The 22,835-nt window shown below is 37.1% G+C and overlaps 2 protein-coding genes and 1 long non-coding RNA gene across 19 annotated transcripts in view; 2 read left to right on the top strand and 1 right to left on the bottom strand.

Annotated features, from left to right (window-relative positions):
- The window catches only part of FIP1L1 (factor interacting with PAPOLA and CPSF1), a 66,130-nt gene extending 54,451 nt beyond the window's left edge, over nucleotides 1-11,679 (top strand). For 7 of the 15 annotated variants that reach the window (XM_081252396.1, XM_081252393.1, XM_081252402.1 and 4 more), the window contains 3 exons: nucleotides 2,754-2,967; nucleotides 10,513-10,650; nucleotides 11,405-11,678. In XM_081252396.1, coding sequence (XP_081108522.1) covers nucleotides 2,754-2,967; nucleotides 10,513-10,650; nucleotides 11,405-11,552 — 500 coding nt within the window. In that variant the 3' untranslated portion in view covers nucleotides 11,553-11,678. Of the gene's footprint in view, nucleotides 1-2,753; nucleotides 2,968-10,512; nucleotides 10,651-11,404 lie in introns of all 15 variants that reach the window. The other 8 variants (XM_081252401.1, XM_081252400.1, XM_081252397.1 and 5 more) reach the window with 3 other exon arrangements.
- LOC308626953 overlaps nucleotides 1-22,835 on the top strand; it is a 786,846-nt gene that overhangs the window by 613,796 nt on the left and 150,215 nt on the right. The window lies entirely within an intron of this gene.
- Nucleotides 12,733-22,835, bottom strand: part of LNX1 (ligand of numb-protein X 1) — a 126,314-nt gene continuing 116,211 nt past the window's right edge. For all 3 annotated transcript variants that reach the window (XM_081252343.1, XM_081252344.1, XM_081252345.1), the window contains 3 exons: nucleotides 21,366-21,597; nucleotides 13,536-13,694; nucleotides 12,733-13,139 (listed from right to left, as the gene is read on the bottom strand). In XM_081252343.1, the coding sequence (XP_081108469.1) occupies nucleotides 13,004-13,139; nucleotides 13,536-13,694; nucleotides 21,366-21,597 (527 nt within the window). In that variant the 3' untranslated portion in view covers nucleotides 12,733-13,003. The remainder of the gene's footprint in view (nucleotides 13,140-13,535; nucleotides 13,695-21,365; nucleotides 21,598-22,835) is intronic.

Genomic DNA, 22,835 nt, shown 5'->3' with positions numbered 1-22,835 from the left:
GTTTAATCTCTGCAACATCTGTAGTTGTAGTCCCTTATTGGTTCTGATAATTTTTATGAGGTCTGTTTTTTCTTAATCTTGTCAGAAGATTATCATGTTTTATTCGTCTAGTCTTTAAAAACCAACTTCTGGCTTTGTTTAATGTATGGTAGTTTTCTATTTACTTGATTTCTACTTTTATCTTTATTATCTCCCTTCTGCTAGATTATTCTATTTTTTCCTAGGTTCATAAGTTGAAAGCTTAATTCATTCACTCTCCATCTTTTCTAATCTAGTGTTTTTTAAGATTAATTTCCCTCCAGAACAGTTTTCATTTCTAGACTTTTGATATATTGTGTTTTTGTTTATGTTCGGTTTTTAAACTATTTTAAATTTATGACTTTTTTGACCCCTGAGATATCAGAAGTGTGTTTTAAATTTGATATATATGGAGATTATTTTCCCATAATTTAAAATTTTTACTTCTAATTTAAATTGTATGGTGGTCAGAGAACATAGTGTCTATTATACTTATCCTTCGAAAGTACATAGTATATTTTTATAAATGTTTCATATGGGTGAGAAGAATGAGTATTCTTTACCTGCCCTGGGCAGTATTCTATGTTATGTCCATTAAATCAACTTTGTTAGCAGTATTTTGCTTGGTCCTCATATATCTATAGTGATTTTTTTGTTTGCTTAAAGTGTCAGTAATTGAAAAAGTATGTTAATCTCCCATGATCACGGTGGATTTTTCTATTTCTACCTGTATTATTTCTATTAGTTTTTACTCTATAAAAAGTAAGGCAATGGTGTTAGATATTTGGAAGTTTAATTTGTTCTGTCGTCTTGGTCAGTTGCATTCTCCACCTTCAAGTAGTCTTCCTTTCTTTCCCGAGTAATCCTTTTTGTATGAGTGTGCTTTAATACAGCTACTCATATGGAAATTGGGGGATATGAGTATTTTATTTTATTACTATTTTATTAGTATTTTCCTTTTTTCCCCCCATTCTTTTACTTTCAACCATTTTGTGTGTTTTTATGTCTCTTATCTTCAGCATTTATTTTTTATATTTATATAGTTAGTTTATTAAATTTTTTTATTAGTTTCTGCTTTATAACAAAGTGAATCAGTCATACATATACATCTGTTCCCACATCCCTTCCCTCATGCATCTCCCTCCCTCCCACCCCACCCCCCCATCGCACCCCTCCAGGCGGTCACAAAGCACCGAGCTGATCTCCCTGTGCTATGCGGCTGCTTCCCACTATCTATCTACCTTACGTTTGGTAGTGTATATATGTCCATGCCTATCTTTTGCTTTGTCACAGCTTACCCTTCCCACTCCCCATATCCTCAAGTCCATTCTCAAGTAGGTCTGTGTCTTTATTCCTGTTTTACCCCTAGGTTCTTCATGACATTTTTTTTTAATTCCATATATATGTGTTAGCATACGGTATTTGTCTTTCTCTTTCTGACTTATACTTCACTCTGTATGACAGACTCTAGGTCTATCCACCTCATTACAAATAGCTCAGTTTCGTTTCTTTTTATGGCTGAGTAATATTCCATTGTATATATGTGCCATATCTTCTTTATCCATTCATCCGATGATGGACACTTAGGTTGTTTCCATCTCCGGGCTATTGTGAATAGAGCTGCAATGAACATTTTGGTACATGTCTCTTTTTGAATTATGGTTTTCTCAGGGTATATGCCTAGTAGTGGGATTGCTGGGTCATATGCTAGTTCTATTTTTAGTTTTTTAAGGAACCTCCATACTGTTCTCCATAGTGGCTGTACCAATTCACATTCCCACCAGCAGTGCAAGAGTGTTCCCTTTTCTCCACACCCTCTCCAGCATTTATTGTTTCTAGATTTCTTGATGGCCATTCTGACTGGTGTGAGATGATACCTCATTGTAGTTTTGATTTGCATTTCTCTAATGATTAATGATGTTGAGCATTCTTTCATGTGTTTGTTGGCAGTCTGTATATCTTCTTTGGAGAAATGCCTATTTAAGTCTTCTGCCCATTTTTGGATTGGGTTGTTTGTGTCTTCAGCATTTAGGTAGAATTTTTAAAAGTACAAATCAATAATCTCTGTCACTTAACTGATTAATTAATTCAATGCCTTTTGTATTATTGTGATTTTTGAGCTATTCACACTTGTCTCCCATATCCCCGTTCTTTCTAATTCTGTTTTGAATTGACTGAATTTTTCAGGTGAATTTTAAAAAATTCTATTTTTCCCTACATTGTTTTGAAATAATATACTTATTTCTGTTTTTTAGTGGTAACTCTTGAAATGTAATATGCATATATCTGGTAGAAATTTTTTTTGGTGAACTCTGTTGTTTATAACTTCCGCTTATTTTTGTTTATGAATGCCTTTGTTTTAGTCTTATTCTTGAAATATAATTTTGAGTACATATTTCTAGGTTGATTGTTACATTCTTTCAGCACTTTGAAGATGTCCTTATGTATTCTGGTTTACATTTTTGATATATTGGGAAGTTCGTGGTGTATCTAATTCTCGTTTGCTGTTCACCTTGCAAAATGAAGTCTTTATATGTTAGATCTTTAAGGTTTGTTTTTGGGTATTTACCCAGACTGTGGGTATTCACCATATGTTATTTCTCTATTCTATGTATAAAATAATTTTCTTTTTAATCTAGTGAAGCATTTTTGTGGGATATTTACTTTTTTTGGTCTTTTTTGTTTTTTAAGTACCATAACTTTTGTTTTTAATTATTATTTTCTTTTCTCTGTAGTTGCCTTTCCCCACCTTCCTGGTTCTGCTCCTTCATGGCCTAGTCTTGTGGACACCAGTAAGCAATGGGACTATTACTCAAGAAGAGAGAAAGACCGAGATAGAGACAGAGACAGAGACCGAGAACGAGATCGTGATCGAGACAGAGAAAGAGAACGCACCAGAGAGAGAGAGAGGGAACGTGATCATAGTCCCACACCGAGTGTTTTCAACAGGTATGTTCAGCGTGCAGTAATTTGTACACCTGTATTTTATATGCACTTTAGAATTTATATTCAGTGCCAGGATGGAAAATCCACTACAACTGGGAAAGGATTGCTTGAAGAGTAGTTAGGATAGCCGTTTTAAAAGCATCAAGGCTGTTTATTCATAAGGATTTCCCACTATCTAAAGCAGCAGTCTTCAAATTTGTTTGTTCATTTCTTCCTTAAAACAATTTTGAAAACGTCATACCCCCTCACATATTTTTATCTTGCCATCAAAAATTTTTCACCTTAAGTATAAATAGTTGGTTATATAGATATAATTTCCAGTCTGTTATAAATCTCACAATTTTAAAATAAAGTTATCATTATTCTATTATCCAATGGATTAAGAATACTAAAGTGATTTGCTAAACATCATTATCCATTTTTTAAAAATGTATAAACAAGCTCTGTAACAGTTGGAAATTCTGTGTTTCTTTTTGTGCTTGAATTCTTACTTCTGAGCCAAGTCCCCCGAAGAATTTTATTCTAATGCAAAATATTTTTTTTCTTGAAAAAGTTTTTTTAATCCATCCTGTCAATATTCCCTGCAACATACCTATGTAAGTTAAAATGTATTAAAAAATTAATGACCATAAGATTAAGTATTTAAATTTTTTTTGATTTTATTTATTTATATATATAAATATAATACAAATTCTGAAAATACTTTAACAGAACTACATTCTTTAATGTGATGGAAGAGCTTCTTCCCATCCCTAAATAATATTTGTATCCATGAATGAATGTTACTACTGTTAGGGGAAAAAAGGCTTTGCCATTAATTATATTTCTTTTTTTTTAATATATAGATGTAAGCATTGAGAAACCTTGTTCACATAAAATATGTAAATAAGAATTGATGGAATTTTGTTGCGGCTCTGTCACTCAATTATTTGAGCACTTTAAGATTTAGTGATATGTCAAAATTACACAGCTAACCTGTCATCAAAAGTTATTTTTAAGAATCTATTAGCTCATGGCTCAGTTTTCTTAAAAGCAGATAATTGGAAACCACCTGATTGTTACTCGGTGAAATTGTTTTCTACGGCTGCTGCAATAAAAGTACCATAAACTGGTTAGCCTAGAACAACAGAAATTTACTCTCACAGGTCTGGAGGCTAGAGGTCTGATATCACGGTGGCAGCAGGTTTAGTTCCTTTCTGTAGGCTTTGAGAGAATTTGTTCCCTGCCTCTCTTGTAACTTCTGGTGGTTGTTAGCAATCCTTGGTATCCCTTGGTTTGTAGATGATGCTTCACTCCAATCTGTGTCTGTCTTCACACAGCATTCTCCTCTCTGTGTCTGTGTACAAATTTCCCTATTTTTATAAGGATAACAGTCTTTGGATTAGGGTGCAACCAAATCCAGTCTGACCTCATCTTGCCTTGATGATTACATCTGCAAAGACCCTGCTTCCAAAGTCTTTAGTTTTCTCAGTTTCTTGGAAGAACAACAAAAGGGCTTTACCAAGACTTATCAGAAGACTACCAATTATACTTAATACTCTTTATTTTAGAGGTACCCTGTTCAACTTAATATGCTTAGAAAGGGTTAGGAAAATGGAAATATATCTTTTCCAAAATGTCTTTAAAAAATGAAACACCTTTATGTGTATTTGATATTTATTTTCATGCAAACCTGGAGCTGCAAATTTCCCCCATTCCATTTATGGAAAATAGTTACCAAATAACTTAATTGGTAAAAGACAGCTCCTATTGTCAAGCCAGCCAGCCACATCACACTCAATTTCTATGGGAAAAAAGTCTGACTTCATTTTTCTGTCCAGTTAAATGAGTTAATCCATATTTCCTATCTAAATCTAAGATTAAATAGTCACAGAACTCAAAATAAGGTGCTGCCCCCCCCAGCACTTTGTTTTGCTTTCCTTCAGAAGGAATTTTTGTTTTTGTTTTTTTACTAGTTCAGGGAAAATTCTTATGACTCCACCACACTACTCTACACGATATCTGACGTTAGAACATCCCAGGACACAGGCCAGAATATTCCATTTCTTCATACTTTGTAGCAGACAGATGTATAAGAGAGAAAGGCCTAAAGCCCTATAGAAGCTTTATGGTTCTTTGAATAAAATAGGTCTTACTGACACTAATATTTTAAATTAGATCTTCTTGATGCCATGATGGTTTTTATACCCTGAGCCAATAATGTACTATAGTAAAATTGGTGAAAAGAATGCCTTTCTTTTGTAAAAGGCCAGGAACGTGATGGAGGAGAGGTTAGCCAGAGAAGTGGCATATGTGTTACCTGCAGGTGTATCATTAGGCAGTTCATGTTTAGGAAAGAATAAATATAGAAGTTGGGGACCTGGAAATAGATTCCCTAAAACTTTCTGTGCCATTGGAAAGAATTCATTTATTGCTAGCATAAAGAATAAAGTCAGAATTCTTTTTATGATCCATAAGTCACAAATTCAGTGCACCTTTCTATATTTTAACCCTGGTTCTCTCCCAAGGCAATATATTGCATGCTCTAGCTACACTGAACTAGGTAGTTGCTCTTCTGGAAAGCCTCATAGTTTAACACTTCCCTTCTTCATGTTATTCCTATCCTCTCTGCCTCACAAACTTTTACTGATTCTTCAAGGTTCAGCTCATATTTGTCTTCTGTGAGCAACTCTGAACCTGAAAGAAAGAATTAATTATTCCTTCACATGCTCCCTAAGCATTTTGTGTATTTTCTTTAAAGCATGTCTTTCTCTTTCAGAGTGTTGACTATCATTTTTCATCTCTGTATCCTCAGCACCTTGTACAGTAATGCCTGGAACATAATGAATGTGTCAGTGAATAAAATGACTTAACACGTATCAGGGAGGAGGGTGAATACAATAGAGAAAAAACAATCTTGAAAACTGTCGGTGAAACTGTATTAGCTAGATAGGTTTTGAAATGGATAAAAATCAACCTTTATATCAAAGCATTAATTTGGGCATCTTTCTAATTAACATCCATTTAGGTACCTTCACAATGTAGAATGAAATAAGCTAAAGATAACTTTTTTTTGTTATCAGCTATTTTTATGGATAAGATAAATGTAAGGTACACAGTTTTCTGATTTTGCTGGATGAGATGAAGTAATATATCAGTTCAAGATGTGAGCATATGCTTGATTCAGACAGCATTTGTTTTGTTAGATGTGATCATGTAATCATACTTCTTAATCCAGAAAGGTCCTTAGGGGTTATCCAGTCTAAATTTTGATTTGTCAGATGAGGAAATGGAAGCATAGAGAAATTAAAGCAACAGTAGAGCCATACTATCTACTGGAAATATGGTTGAGATATTACTTAAAATCCTTTCTAGTCTTGAAATTAGGTAGTTTAAAAATTCTATTATTTTTCATTTGTTTTTATTACTCTTTCTGTACTTGATTTTTTTTTTTCTTTCGGGGGTGGTGGGGAGCCAGATTCATTCTTTCATTCATGTAACTGACATTTTTTAAAACATCTTTATTGGAGTATAATTGCTTTACAATGGTGTGTTAGTTTCTGCTGTATAACAGAGTGAATCAGCTATACATATACATATATCCCCATATCTCTTCCCTCTTGCATCTCCCTCCCACCCTCCCTATCCCACTGCTCTAGGTGGACACAAAGCACCGAGTTGATCTCCCTGTGCCATGTGGCTGCTTCCCACTATGTAGCTGTTTTACATTTGGTAGTGTGTATGTGTCCATGCCACTCTCTCACGTAACTGACATTTTTTGAGTCCCTGTTATGTACCAGGCACAGAGTTGTGTGCTGAGGATACAGAATTACTCATACACTGTCGTTATAGATTTAACCATATAATATTGTCACGATATCTAGGACTGGTTAGAAGTTTAAAACTTTATGTAAAAAAAAAGTGCAAGAAGAAACTCCATAGGATTTATTAATCTTTTTCCTTCCGGTAGCTCCTAATAATATGACTTACACACTGTAGGCACCTGGTAAGATTTTATTGACTAAATAAGTAAAGGTATGGTATATACATACGTGTTTGTGTGTGTGTGTGTTGAAGTGTATGTTTTGAGTTTGTGTGGTGGGACATGTGCTGTTAATAACTTCAGTCACATAAGTGCATGAATTCTGTTAAATTCAAGGGCATTACTTTCTGGGAAGTTGAATTGTTTCTAATATAGTTAAAATTAATATATTTGAGATAGTACTGTTATCTCTGGAATGTACATGTTCACAAGGTAAGGAGCTTAATGCAAAACTTCACAGGAAAGAAGTCTGAAATGAATTGCTTTGCTAGAGCTTGTAACTTTTCTTTGCATAAATAATACAGTGTTTATAAAATTTTGTCCATTTCAAACACACTCATGCACAAATGCTACTTAATTTTTATTGAAGCTAAAAGTGTTAATGGTTAAATCATATTTGATTTTCATGTTGCTAGCTGTAGGGCATCAGGAGTAATGTTTACTTAAATCTGACTAAAAGTTCAAGGCCAGAGAAGGAAAAAAAGGTGGAAGAATTTTGTGTTGTTCTGAATTATCCCAGGAATAAAGTGTTCTCTGGAAAATCCAAATGAAGTATAAGTAAAGGCCATTTTTTTCTCAAGACTGAGATTTCAGCAATATGGCATGTAGTATGTGTTGTTACAAATAACAGAATCATTGTTTTGAAAATTACAGACCAGTTTCAACATCTGTTTTTTAGGCCGCTTAATTGTGGGCCAGAGAGAAGGCTGGTCATTCTAGGGTGTTTGAAATGAGCTCTAATGATTTCCAGGCTCAGAGAAACCTTTGTGCTGCAGCTGCTTATCAGAGAAGGGGTCTTTATATTTTGTGTACGAGATCAAATCTTCCACCATCTGTAGGAAGGGTCCCATCAGATGGCTGCCTTCAGAATCTTAAAGGCCTCAAAGCTAACAAGAATTGGTGTTAGGGTGAGAGGGAAAAAAGAGGGTTACAAAGGACAAATTATGAGATAATTGACCTTAGTTATTTTTAGGTAAATCCAGTTGGAATCATTACAAAGAAGCTCATTTTTTAAAAAGAGGATAATATTAATGCTAATATTCATTTGTCATGGTAGGTGTGAGTTTATTCTCCTTTAGAAACTTTATTAGAAACAGTCACCTTTACAAAAAGCGTTCTGCTTCTGAAAATTTTAACATTAAATTTAATGAAGATGGTGAGCCTGCCTGTTAGTGGCCATTTGAGGGCCTGCTCTTGTTCCAAACACTTTATAAATGTTATTGCCAGTTCTACAACAACCCTGAAAAAGACTGTTGCCAGTTTTACAGATGAGAAAACTGAGTGTTCACAGAGGTTAAGTAACTTACCCTGGGTCATACATTTAGTAAATACCAGAGTCAGGACATGTTCCTGGGCCTGTTCTGCACGGACTCTTCCTGCTACTCCACACTGCCTGTCGTGGTGCATTGCCTTTCTGATGACATGCTTCCACCTTCCCAGTACCAAGTACACATTTATGATTAGAAAAAAAATCGTGTTTGTGTATATGTGTCCATATGTGTGTGTGTGTGTTTGTGTGTGTGTGTATATATATATCATCCATATATATGCATATATGAATACTTTTTAAAATAACATTAAAAATGTATCACAGGCAATAATAACTTGGTCAGCAATATGACTTGGCTTTAGGTGTTGCACTCCTGAATTATCACTTTTGCTAAGAGACCACAGTTAGGCTTTGTTTTTATATGGCTTATACTTCCACCTGATTCTGTCTCCTGTTATTCTCTCTCAGATTCCTTAACATCTTGAGGCTATGTACAAATTCTAATTTAATCATTTGTTTATAAACATACATTTCTAGAAACCAGAGCTCTTTAGCACACAGTGTTCTAAAAGATATTTTTATTCATTCTAAGAGAGTTTACTGATATTAGGGTGTAGAAAATGTTGACTTCTATGCTGAACAAAAAGAAAAAATAGACTTGAAGGATTAAGAGAAAAACAGAAGTATGTCTCCATTTTCACGAAAGGACATGGAGAGACAGGTCTAAGGAGGTAAAGATGACTACCGTCTGTCCCAGTTTCACTAGTCCATTCTCTCCAAAATCAGAAAATGGAAGCAGAGCTTAATATGGATTTGAAGTTGTTCCCATGGTCCCCTCCCTCCAGCTTCCTCCTCCCCCCTCCACCCCCAACCCCACCTTCCTCACCACACAGATAGTGTTAAGTTATTGGGATGTCAGAATTCAAGTATGTCCATAGGTAATTTTCTGCCTGCATTTTGTGTGGTTATTGTGGAAGTTGCTTTTTTTTTTTCCAGTCTTTTGTATAATGCTTTATTATCAGTGCCACTTTTCGAACAGGATTTGCTCACTTCGTGTTTCTTTGTCACATTTTGGTAATTCTCACAATATTTCAAACCCTCCACCAGCAAAACGTTATGACTTGCTGAAGACGCAGGTGATGGTTAGCATGTTTTAGCAATAAAGTATTCTTAATTAAGCATGTACATTGATTTTTTTAGACATAATGCTATTGCATACTTAACAGACTACAGTATAGTGTAAACTTTTATATGCATTGTGAAATCGAAAATTCGTGGGCTTGCTTTATTGTGATATTTACTTTATTGTATTGGTCTGAAACTGAACCTACGGTTCATATCATTGAGGTATGCCTGTATTCATAAATTTGCACATCTACTAAGAATGCCAATATATGACAGTTTACAATTGCCTGCTTTCTAATTTTCACTGGAAAATGGAAGTTGCTTTGATGTCACTCTGTTCTTAATGTTTATACCACTTCATTATATGAATATATACTTTATGTGATTCAAAAGCTTAAGAACCTTTATCTACTTTCCACTATGTTGTCATAAGCCAAATATTTTTTTTTTTTTTTTTTTTTTTTGGCGGTACGCGGGTCTCTCACTGTTGTGGCCTCTCCCGTTGCAGAGCACAGGCTCCGGACACGCAGGCGCAGTGGCCATGGCTCATGGGCCCAGCCGCTCCGCGGCATGTGGGATCTTCCCAGACTGAGGCACGAACCCATGTCCCCTGCATCGGCAGGCGGACTCTCAACCACTGCGCCACCAGGGAAGCCCCAAGCCAAATATTTTTAATATATTTTTAGAATCTTAACTGTGTGCCTAAGATTTTATAAATATCATAAGAATTTTGGTTGGAAATCTGAAATATACAAACATGCTTTTAATTCTAAAAAGTAAAATGAAGCTGCTGATTAAAATTTAAATCAGCTACAGCTCCCAAATTTTGAAGAAAAACAGCATTTATATAAAATTTCTACCCTATAACAACTCTGAAAGCACAGAACTTGGCCCTTTAACATAATGTGTAATTATTACATATTTTGTATTCTTGTATTATTAGATCTAGTACTAATTTGGGAACAGCATTGTTTTCCTCTCAGTTCAACAAATATATACTTTGCACCTATTCTGTGTAAGATGCTAACATTGGGACTTCTGGTTTGGACTCAGGTCACGTCTTTTGTAGCTTGAAGTCATTCAGAATCAACAATCCAGTTGTCAAGAAAACTTGTTTCTATTCTGATTTCAGTGATGAAGAACGATACAGATACAGGGAGTATGCAGAAAGAGGCTATGAGCGCCACAGAGCAAGTCGGGAGAAAGAAGAACGACACAGAGAAAGACGACACAGAGAGAAAGAGGAAACCAGACACAAGTCCTCTCGAAGGTTTGCTCTTTAATAGTGAATCATTTTGAAGCCAAGAGAAATTGATTTGACTTTAGGAAGTAAAAGCAAACATTTCTAAGTAACCACTAGAGCGTATATGTGTTCCTAATTGGAAGACTATAGTTGGTTCCTTATAGGTTTCAACAAAGATACTGAAATCTAACCAGATTATAATTCCCATAAGCCAAAATAAGCATGGAATAAAAAATGAGAATTAGACTTACTACATTATCTTGGGGGGGGGGAATTTGTCATATGAATCAGTTTTTAGTAGTAAATGTTATTAAACAAACTGATGTTCATTTTAATCAAAGAAAATTCAGGGCCTTGTAGCCCCCCCACCAAAAAAAAAATCAGCATTAAATTTTAATGCCTATTGTTTGCCTAAAATCAACTCTAGGAAATATTTCCTGTTTTGATCTAGTGCTTCAGTTTCTAATTTGTAATTAGTCTTTTAGAATGAAGTATATGGGCCCTAGTGGCCCTCTTGGCACAGTGGGCGGTGCGTCGGTCTCATAATCTAATGTTTATGGTTCTTAGGGTTCTAGGAAAATATCAGTGAAGGTGAGCATTAAATGTAAATATAATCTCAGCATAAAAGTCACATAAAAAATGATTACTCCCCAAAATGTGTTTGAGAAAAAGAAAGTATTAGACTATTTAAAACCCACTGTTATACCAAGAATTTACCTAAAGTAGGTTGATCTGTCACTACTTAAACATTTTTAAGAATACACCTTTCTTTTTTCTTTAGTAATAGTAGACGTCGCCATGAAAGTGAAGAAGGAGACAGTCATAGGAGACACAAGCACAAAAAATCTAAAAGAAGCAAAGAAGGAAAAGAAGCTGGCAGCGAGCCTGCCCCTGAACAGGAAAGCACCGAAGCTACACCTGCAGAATAGGCATGGTTATGGCCTTTTGTGTACAGTAGTGCCAGAAATAGATACTATAAATCTTCTTATTTTTCTGGATAATGTTTAAGAAATTTGCCTTTAATCTTGTTCTGTTAGTATGAAAAGTTAACTTTTTTCTTCTAAAATAAAAGAGTGAATTTTTCATGTTAAGTTAAAAATCTTTGTCTTGTAATATTTAAAAAAATAAAAAGTAATGACTTTGTATCGAAGAAAGTAATGTGAATGAGTCACTCAGCAGGGAATTTAAAGAGCTATGTTTAGCTGTGTACATAGTAGCTGATTGATAAAGGTCAAGGTTCCCTCTTGGCCAGTTTCCTTGAGTTAGTTAATCAAATAACAGTCTCTTAAGAAGTTGCACTGCAAAAATGCATCAAAATGCACCTCTGAGTCTTGAGATTAAAACTAGTCTTTTATCATCACTGCTGTGGCACTGTTGCTATGCATATTAAAGAACTCATACAGTTTTGATACTGCAACTTTTTGATAGCAGGTTTTCAGTGTTCTAAATTTGGGTTCATGGTGAAACTAAAGGGGAACTTTTCTATCCAAAGTAATAAAATCTAATGGCATTTGGGTGACCTCTGAAATAACTTGCCCTAAATGTAGTTTCTGGCAGGCACATGGACAAATACTCATCACTGTGACACAAATTTGAATTGCCTCACCGCCATCTTTTATGAGCTAGGTCAAGCTGGTTTGGCCTTTCTTGATGGTTCTTCCAAGGCTCATTGGTTGAGCAGCACGTAGAGTTTGTATACAATTACTAGCTATACTGTGAATAAAAATAAATAAGAGCTTTAGATTAGTCATTTCCCATTACATTTAAGAAAATACAAGTTTATATAATTCTGTGAACATTTTTAGGGATAGCCCTTAGAAGATACTTGTCAGTGATGGTAGCAACATGGTTTTGAAAGAATGAATTACTAAGAACTTTTAAATAGTGATAATAGAAATGAACTTCGTATCACATACTAAAAGACAGCTGTATATTTTTGAAAAATATTTATTTCTCATTTCATGAACATTTTTCAGCAATGCACTTTTTAAATCCTCTGTCTGGAAATTGTTTTTAAAATGCCCATAATGTACCCTTTGCAGACCTCAGCATATACCAGATTTTAATTTAACTGTATGATTTGAATTCAGTGGGGGCATACAAACCATGTCAGCTGTTTAAGAGCTTTTTATTGATAGAAAAATATAAACTTAAAGTTATGAGAAATGCTCCACACTGAATAAAAACTATTAGTAATGTTTATATTTTGTGAATTATATTTTCTGAGGTGTAATTGGCTTTTCATTAGATCCTACTTTTCCTGACATTAAAGTTTATATTTTACATTGTAGCCTTCAAATACAAAAATTGATAAGATAAATACATTGTTTCAACTTAGCTTGTTTGTGATTTCCTGTTTTTCTATGACCCATCATTGATTCTATAAAAAAGTTCCAGGCCAAGAAGCAATGGTGAGAGTAATTTTTCCTTTAAGTTCTTTTAGCATCCTTGCCAAGCAAGCATGTATCATTCCTGATGTACTTCTGCCATTGACAGCAAGAAGAATATCACCACATCTAAAAAAAATAAAATAAGGTACATGATTAACATTTTGAGCCACAGCTGAAGTTAATGCAAGTTTTTTTGGTGGTCCTAGTTTTTGCTCCATCTGTCAGTTTTAATTATATTATCAATACTTCTAATTAAGGTTCTCCCTCACTTAAATTCTTCAAATTCTATCGTTCAGCTTGTTTTAGAAAGAATGCTAAAAGTATAGGAAGTTGTTGTATGGGACCAAGAGTAACAAATCATTTTGGATTTCTTAGAAATGGAATGCTGCATAAATGTTTTATATTTCTTACCAATGAAAAAAGATATAATAGGTGCTTTATTTCAAATGGGGCCAGGCTTTTTGCATGTATAAAACACAATCTTTGGATATAAATTTTTTGTTAAGTAGTCATTATTATTACCTGATTCTTCCATCGTTGTATGCTGGTGTTCCTTCAACAATGGATTTGATAAAAAAAGGTTTGTTCCCGTTGTATTCTTCATAACCTCCTACAATGCAGAAGCCCAGACTTCCAGCTGTGTTTCTTCGCAGTATAACATCTTTACAGTTGTACAGGTACCTGAAATAGAATGAAATCAATGTAAATGCACAGTTAATTCGAACTCATAGTAATTACTGTGATTCATCTCCTATTCCCTTTATTGGCATTTTTTTTAGGCTTAATAGCACTGGATGGGTCTCATTCAAAATTGTGTCATAGCCCAGTCACCTTTGTGCTTTTAGCTGGCTTTTTCTTTCTTTTTTTTTTTTTTTTTTTTGCGGTACGTGGGCCTCTCACTGTTGTGGCCTCTCCCATTGCGGAGCACAGGCTCCGGACGCGCAGGCTCAGCGGCCATGGCTCACGTGCCCAGCCGCTCCGCATGTGGGATCTTCCCGGACCGGGGCACGAACCCGTGTCCCCTGCATCGGCAGGCGGACTCTCAAACACTGCGCCAGCAGGGAAGCCCTAGCTGGATTTTTCTAATTGAACTTCTCTTTTCCAGAGCTAACCACCCTTTTAAAAGAGACACCATCTATTATGTTCTGTTTATATGTCTACTGGAAAAGAAGCATTTCTGGCTTAAAGATTTCTGACTTAAAGGTTTAATTTCTCAACTTATATTAAAAAGTTAGTTATGCCTAAACCTTTACTGATGAACCACATTCAAGCATACTTACAGATATATTTTTATTTCCTTATGGATGTAAATAATTTTTAATGAAGGAAAAGTTCTTTGAATAAATGGTTAATATCTGTGAAAAATGTAACCCTAATTAATTCATTGGCTGAAGTTCTGACTTTTGAAAGATACCAGTTTATACATAGTTTTACATGTTTGATAGGTTATAGAGAAGAATGCAGGCAGCATAATATAGTGAATGGAGATTGAGGTACATTTAAAGATTGTAAGAATGATTCATACTGAAGGAGAAAAAACTGGCGGTAAACTGAATCGCAAGTTATAACAGGAATGGGAGAAAGACCACAGGTCTTTTGTAAATGGGTAGAACCCTCAGCTAAAATAGAAACTGATTGAGGAAGCTGTTCCTTTTATTATTCAGTGGCAGTTGGGTCAGTGTTAACATAGGTGCAGGCTAAGTACAAAACTGTTACAGTTATGACAGAGGTATGTCAGGAGCTGGATTTGACTCCAAAATACCCCAGTCCAGGAACTGGTTTGAAAGAGAATTAGCATTTTCATGTTGGTAAAAGTCAAGATTTGGTGATTTTGTTTATAAACTGTACCTTGAAATACTAATTTTTTTTTGAAAAACCAATAAAAAGTCTCGAGAAATGTTCTGGTGATGAAGTTGGTCATTACATTTGTTACTGACCTTGCTAATCAATGTAATATGACTTTTTTCATGGCATTTTGACTCCCATTTGAAGTAAAACAAGCTTTGGGTTTGTCTGGTGGGTAACTTTAAAATGTAGTCCTAAAATTCAACTCAATTTTGTATCTGTTGTCATACATATATATCATTTATAATAATTTCACTGAAATTGCTGAAAAATATGAATTCATTAAATGAAACATAACCATATTTTTATTATAAAGTACTCATTTGCTATATTTCACAGTAATACTTGATGTTAGTAAATTCATCCTGTAGGAGTTGTGGTGTGTTTGATACCACATTTACACAGTGGCTCACTGACTGCTCATGTTCAAAGCAGGTAATTGTTCCCCAGACACTAGAGCATTATGTTCCCACCTATGCCCAATGTCCGGAGGAGAGCTGGTCGGTGCTTCTTACCCAAGGTTATGATTAAATATGTCTTAACGTTCTTTAAAACATATAAATGGGTACATGGAGCAATACTCGAAACTTAAGTATTTCTCACCCTTTTGACCATTGGGTTTTTTCATTAATTATCACTTTGGACCTTGACTCTTGATATTTTATTCCATGTGGACAAGCTATAAAAATAATCATCTAAAATTTTTATGTTACCAATACAAAAATTTCAACATAACATTAATGAGTCATTCTCATTTTCTTACAAGCATGTGGTGACATTTTCCAGAGGACATGTGATAGGTGATCTGGCACGACACTAGATGCAGAAGTAGATATGAGAGTCCAGAGTTATCTTGTATTAAGCCAAACATTAAAGAGGTTTGCAAAAAACATACACTGCCACTCTTGTAATTTTTTAAAATACTGCTTCTTATAAAAGATGTTATTTATGTTAATAATATAATGGATTATTTTAAATGATTTAATAAAATTCTTCAGATTAATTTATAATAAGGTAAAATATTAATAGGTATAACCTATATAAGCAAAAGCTCTTGGGGATCATCAATACTCCAAATAACTGTAGGGGTCTTGAAAAAAAACTTTGGGAATTGCTGCTGTAGACATGTTTATCAAACTTGATGTTCCACTGGTATCTCAACCTCAGCAAGTCCAAAACAACTAATAACTCCTCATTCTTCCTTACTGTGTAAAATAATTACATTAATGGCCCCAAGTCATCACCCTTCCCTGGTATCATCCGTGCCACTTATTGTATAATTCTGTGGTGCCCCCCTCCAATTCTGGATTCAGCCATAAGATCATCAGTGGGATGTTGGCCAGAGCCAGCCAAATCTAGACACAGGAGCACGGCCAGCCAAGATTAGCAGAGCCACCTAAACGACCCAGAAAGGACTGCAAATGCATTAGGGAGCCAGCCAAGATCAATCACGCCTGGCCTGGATCAGCTGAAGCTGATCTGTGTCTGATGTTCCCTGCAGAACGGGCATTCTGCACATCAGAGGGGCCGCTCACTGGGGGCCCAGGGCTCTGCAGGCTTGGCCTGCACGCTCCAGATGTGGGCAGCCTCACTTCCATCTTCCGTCTTTGACTTTCACTTTCTGCTACTGAGGTTTTGTAGCTAGTTTGTTACATAGCATGATTGTGAAAAGTAACTGATATTCTTAACTCTCCTAGTTTGGTTATATCCTCCAGCTAGATGAAACATACCACCATTCACTCCAATGTATTTTCTAGGTTCCCAAAGCACCCTGTGCCTACATAATATTTTAATTATAACTTCTTTAATTCATAATTTTTAATAATTTACTATGACATGTTGTTACTTACTGTATTACGAAGTCCATGAGGGCTATTCCTAGAACCTACTCTATTTAGATTATTTCATTCAACAAATGCCTGCTAAGCAGAGCCATTTAAAGACCTACAGAGACACTAGGTATCCCTGTGGCGGCTCCACCCACTATTACAACAAACACATTAAAAGTGCATTCATATCCCACCATAAATATAGGTGAGTTTGGGGCAATTATAAAAGATTAATTTTGCTCCTTAAATGACTTCGCCAGGAGTTACTCATTTGATTCCTGATTGACTGTTACTTATTAGCAAACATCACACAGGGAAGGTAATGGTGGGAGGTGGGGAGGAGAATGGGAAGAAAATTGAGGCCTAAGAGGCTAAGCAATGAAGAAAAATACGCTGCTGGGTGCATGACACATCCACTGAATGACAGAGATCTGAGGCATTTACACTCCTGCAGAACTTGTTTACGGTAAAGAGAGAAACGGTTAAGACTCAAATTATAAAAGCTAAATATAGGCTTCACATCCTCCTAAAGGATGCTCACCAAACATTGCATAGTGGTTAAGATCCCAACCAGGCAGCCTGGTTCAAATCCCAGTTCTGCATATTAACTAGCATGTTACCTTGGGCAAGTTACTTAACCACTCTGTGCTTCAGTCTCCTATCTTTAAAGTGGGGATAATATTAGTACCTAGATCATAGGACTGAGGTGAGCTTTAAATGAGTGAAAAATGCAAAGAACATGTAAAGCTCTTAGCAGAGTGCCTGGCACACAGAAAAGGTTATATCAGTATGAGCTACTGTTGCAGTTGTTATTTCTATTCTGGGTTTGGATGTACTTGACACTGTCCCTGTCCTATAGTTAAAATGTAAAAGTTTTTGACTTAAAAAAAAAAAACATGATATTTGCCTCCTTGCTCTTCAATACAGACAATCCTCATCAAAATGCTTTATGAAGTTCAGGAAAGTGAAAGTTTACATACTTAGGCAAGAGAAGAAATGAGTTAATGAGTATCACTATCATACTAGTCCAGATGAGAGCATGTTTTCAAAAACTTCCAGATGTGGAGTGTGGGCCCTGAGAGCCAACAGTGAATAAAGCAGAAGGTCTTCAGTGTTTTCTGAATCCCCTCCAAGTGAATGGCATCTGATAATTTGTATAGCTTAGAGCCCATGTCTGGAGCTACTGCCCAGGGGTGTACAAAAGGCACCCTGATAGGGGTGAGACATATTTGCATTGTCCTTAATAACCTACTTTTACTCTCTGCTACTAATTATTATATCTGACACCCACTGGTTCAGCATACTAATGGCACCCTCTTCATATACATTCATTCTACGTGTTGGACTGCACTTAAGGACATGATCACAATGTCCTAGAAAAGAGATTGTTTCCAGACCTGCTGACATATCACTTTTCTTCACCGGTAGGGAATCTTAGGTAAGTGGCTGGATCCTACTTTAGGGCAAATAGTTTTCCCTCAAAATCTGTTAAGCAAAAGGGGAAAAGGTTTGACTGGGTAAATGTATAACTTGGAGGGAAATGTCTCCTTTGTGAATTAAAAAAAAAAAACAACCAAAAAAAAAACTATTTGCAGCCTAAATCTCTAGTGGTTCCGGCAGGTAAGTAACTTTTGCTAAGGCCTGAAACTCTTAGGACATCACTAATGCCAAATGACTAGAGACATTTATGCCCATGGTATTGCATCAGTGAGGGAGAACCTGGCACCTTTGGGGCTCTATGCAGTCAAGATCAGAAATGCCAACCTGCAAGATGGCCCTGGTTCCTTCCTTTTTTTATAAACCTCCAGCAAACAGCCACTCCAAGAAAAATTTAGCTCAAAGGTTTAAAAATGAACCAGAGACACATTATAAAAGAAAAGGCGGAGAGTAACAGTAAAAACAGTAACAGACAAAAACCACTCACCAGAAAAATGCTACCACAGAAATGAAATGCTGCTAGAGAAAAGGAAATTTATAACCAACCCTGTTACTGTGAATTTAAAATACTTCTGAAACAATGGCTCTGTAAAAGAGATCAAGGCAGAGATATAAGATTTCAAGGGGAGATATAAGACAAGAGGAGAAGAAATGGGCCGAGAAGGAAGACGTGGAAGGGAAAAATAAGAACACAGAAATGAAAGTGACTACAAAGGCAAAGATGTACTACTGAAAACACAGTAAGGGTTATGAAGGACAGATCAAAACAAGCAAAGAAAGCAGAATGAAAGTAAACAGAATTGAAAAGGATTCAAGAGAAAATGAAAGATATAAAACAAAAAGAGGTAACAAATACATATCTGGACTCCCTGAAAAGAAGACGCCAAATAACAGACATTTATCTTGAACGTTAGGTAGAAAGACCAAGCCACGTAGAGAAGGAAAGAAATGAGACAGACCTCACTTCTCCACATCACCACTCAGTGCGAGTCAGTGATGCAATGCCTATGAAATCCAAAAAGAGGTGATCAGATAGTTTTATAACCAGGTAACCTATCACAGGGTTGTACAGATATAGCATGATTTCTTTAACTAGTTCCTATTGGTAGTGGACACAACAACAGTGCAATGAGCATCACCGTACCTTCCTTATGAATTCTTTTTGCAACATTGCTTATGAAAGATGAAAACAACCCAAGTGTCCACTACCAAGAGGACTGGCTGAATCAATATGGTACTTCTATACAAGAGAATACTATCGGCCATAGAAAAGAATGAGGCAGCTTGATGTGTACTGATGTGAAATGATACCCGAAGTATATTCTTAGATTAAAAAAAATTATTGTACATCATAGTGTATGTTACCATTGTATGTGTGTGTGTACATATATACCTAGACTAGGGGTCAGCAAACTACAGCCCAGCCCAACACCCAATTTTATAAATAAACAGGCATGCCCATTCATCTGTGTATTGACTGTCTATGGCTGCTTTCACACCACAACAGCAGAAATGAATAGCGGCAACAGAGACAGCATGGCCCTCCAAATCTGCACTCTCTGGCCCTTTTCAGAAAAAGTTTACCAACCTCTGACATAGACACTCCCTGGAAAATTACACAAGTCATTGGTAACTGTGACCTCTGTTGAGCAGATCTGAGGGGCCAAGGGTGGAAGGCTCCCCTTTCACTCTCTCTCTACCCTTTGGTGCCCTCTGAATGTTCACTGTGCTTATTACTACGAGGAGAGGAGGGGATGAAGGAAAGTAAAAATTGCCAGGGGGACTACAAACCAGTGTTGTCTTTGCTGGCTTCACACTTTCTCTTCTTCTAAAGGAAATGAGCAAAATCCAGATTGGACTTCTGATAAGAGCAGGGAAGTGCTGTGCCCAAAGTCAAGGGCAAATGTAGAGGGAGAGAAAGCCATTCACTTGGTTGTACGTGAAGTAAAACACATCTCACATTTGTTCTGTCTTTATATGAATGAACGGCAAGGAACTCTGTTTTATAAGACAAGTAGCTTTCAAGCACAAAAATATTTTTTAAATGATCCATTTTAATAGATTGAAGTTTTAGAAATTTTTTTTTTCATATGATTTTAGTTAAAGTAACATTCTCTTCTTCCACCCAGGAAGAAATTTTTTTAAAAAAATTAAAACATTTTTTAAACTCAATGCTCAGTTTTTAACTTAAAATGTACTCGTTTAAAAAATATTTTATCAACTAGTGAAGGCTAAAAAGGGAATCTCAGTGTGGATTTGAGGTAGGGATGTTTTCTAAAACCTCATTTAAAATTAAAAGAGAGAGAGAGAGAGAGAGAGAGAGAGAGAGAGAGAGAGAGAGAGACCAACCTATCTCCACCCTCGAGAAAAATGTACTAAAACCAAACATCCTACTTTCATTCATTTAATCCTCTGCCAGCATATCATCATCAGTGACTCTAATGTTTAACATTTAAGTCATGCATTTGGAATTATTAAGGCAATCCTTTGAAGGCCAAGAGTTTATGCTCTGATGCAGGTGAGCAAACCCCAATTTATCCGTCCTTCGAATATTTGATTTCTGTATCTAGCCATTTAGCAAGGCTGCCTTCAAATCCTTTCCTGAACTTTCCGAAACATTCATCTGGCTCCCCTCTAAGGCTCTAGTTACATCTCACTGAGGTGACAAACTAGTTGCTTCCTGAAGGTTTACAGGAGGACTTTTCAAGAGTAGGAACAAGGGAGAGGTGATCTGAGATAGGCCCTCAATCAACACAGGACCCAACATCTGGGCAAAGGCAAAATGTGCTGCTGCGTTGCTCTGGGTTTAGCTGGGGCCACCGGAGAGCTGGAGAGGTGAAGCCACAGATGGGTTTTACCTCCATGCAAGTTCCTAGGCCCGCCACTAGCCAATTGAGAAAAGGTGACCTTGCCCTGCTCCAGAGTGTGTGAAAACAGCGCCCTCTCTCTGTCGACTGAGCTTCCTGACGCACATACAACGCACACAATCAAACGTGGCAGCCCTACGAGCTCCTCGCCGTGAAGGCCAGTGTTTTCACATCCAGGCTTTCGTCCCTGCCCAAGAATTACTGCAGTTTCAGTTACAAAAGGGAACACAAATTCTTTCAAATAGACCCGCAACCAAGCCTGAGTCTCATTAACATGTCAGTGCCCTGAATCAGCCCAAGAGAGTGAAACAGTGGTCTAAAAACTATCATCGTTTCCTCCCACACCTCCCCAAGGACGTCACGCTGGGACTCACCGTGGTAATTCCAGCCACATGACCCAGGATGGGGACCGGTTGCCAGGTGGGGCCGTGTCTTTGTGGTTGGAGTCCAGCGCTGCTGGGCTGCCGCCTTCTTCCTGGGGCTCGCATTCTCTGACTTCCAAAGCTTTAAGTACCACCGAGGAGGATGTGCTTTTCAATAAAGCAACCGCCTCGCTCCGGCTGACCTCTGTTAGTTCAATCCCGTTCACATTCAACAGAACGTCACCTAGTGACCGGAGAAGCAGAAGCCATTCTTAGTAAGAGTACAAACTGGGAAAGCAAAGGGGCAGGGACTGACTGGGATGCGGGTACGTGGGGAGGGCAAGGGGCACTTCCTTAGCCTCCCGTCAACATGCGGCTGGGTTTTCACACCTCATTCACACCTCAAATAGCGAGTGGTGCGCATGTGTCAAGGCGCTGGTAAATCATGTGGGGGGGGATTCTAAAGCACACCTATTGGTATTTGGCTCTTGCCTTAAAAAGGAAGAGAGGGAGGGAGGAAGGAAGGAAGGAAGAGAGGGAGGAAGGAAGGAAAGAAGAGGGAGGGAGGAAGGAAGGAAAGAAGAGAGGGAGGAGGGAGGAAGGAAAGAAGAGAGGGAGGGAGGAAGGAAAGAGGAGAGGGAGGGAGGGAGGAAGGAAGGAAGGAAGGGAGATAAAATAGCCACGTTCACTATTTAATCAAAGAAAACCTCCTTTTTTTTCCTTTTCTTCCCATTTTTAGCACAAAGGCGGAGCATGTGGCCAAAGCGCCCAGCACCCACACGGAGCCAGGCATGTAGTAGGCACCCAATAAATAAGGGTTGAATGAATAAATAATAAGCTTCCCATGAGAGAGTCGGACAGATGAGTCTGCGGCAGTTAAGAACAGTGGGCCTGGAACTGTGTTCCTAAAGAGGTGGGAAGAAGAGGTTCCGTTTCTATTCAGTGCAAAGGTGCTGACAGCTACCACTGGTTAAGCCCCTACTGTGTGCGGGGCCATCCTATCATATAACCCTCTGCTCACGTTCTCTCACTAATAAGTCACTTCGTGGTTGACCTCATCGTTCTCCACCCGGGTGCTTGGGTGAAAAAGAAAAGAGAAACTAAAGTACATACCTCCCCTACCTCCATTTCCTATCTTTTTATCTCCCTCCTGTTTTTCTGCCTCCTTTGAATATCAACTTTCTCACACAGAATAACTGTAGCAAGAGTAAAAGGACAGGAGGAGAAAGATGGGAAAGGTCTTGAGTTCATTCTGAGCCCCAGAGAAGCACCGTTAGGTTGGCTGACTGAACCCCTTCACACATGCCATCCCCCTGTGACCCCTCAGGCTGAGCAACTGTACTTCAAAAACTTCACGTTTTATTTCTTGAATCTGAACACCCTGAAAGGGCATATCGGCTCAACCATCAGCTACCCATCCATGTGAATTGGCAATACTATCAAAGATACAAATTGGACATCTCTTTCCTTCACTTCAAGGAG

This window comes from Mesoplodon bidens (assembly GCF_964165515.1).
Source record: "Mesoplodon bidens genome assembly, chromosome: 1".
Lineage (NCBI taxonomy): Eukaryota > Metazoa > Chordata > Mammalia > Artiodactyla > Ziphiidae > Mesoplodon > Mesoplodon bidens.
Note: the sequence above shows the minus strand (reverse complement) of the source record. Positions and strands in the feature narration are given on the sequence as shown.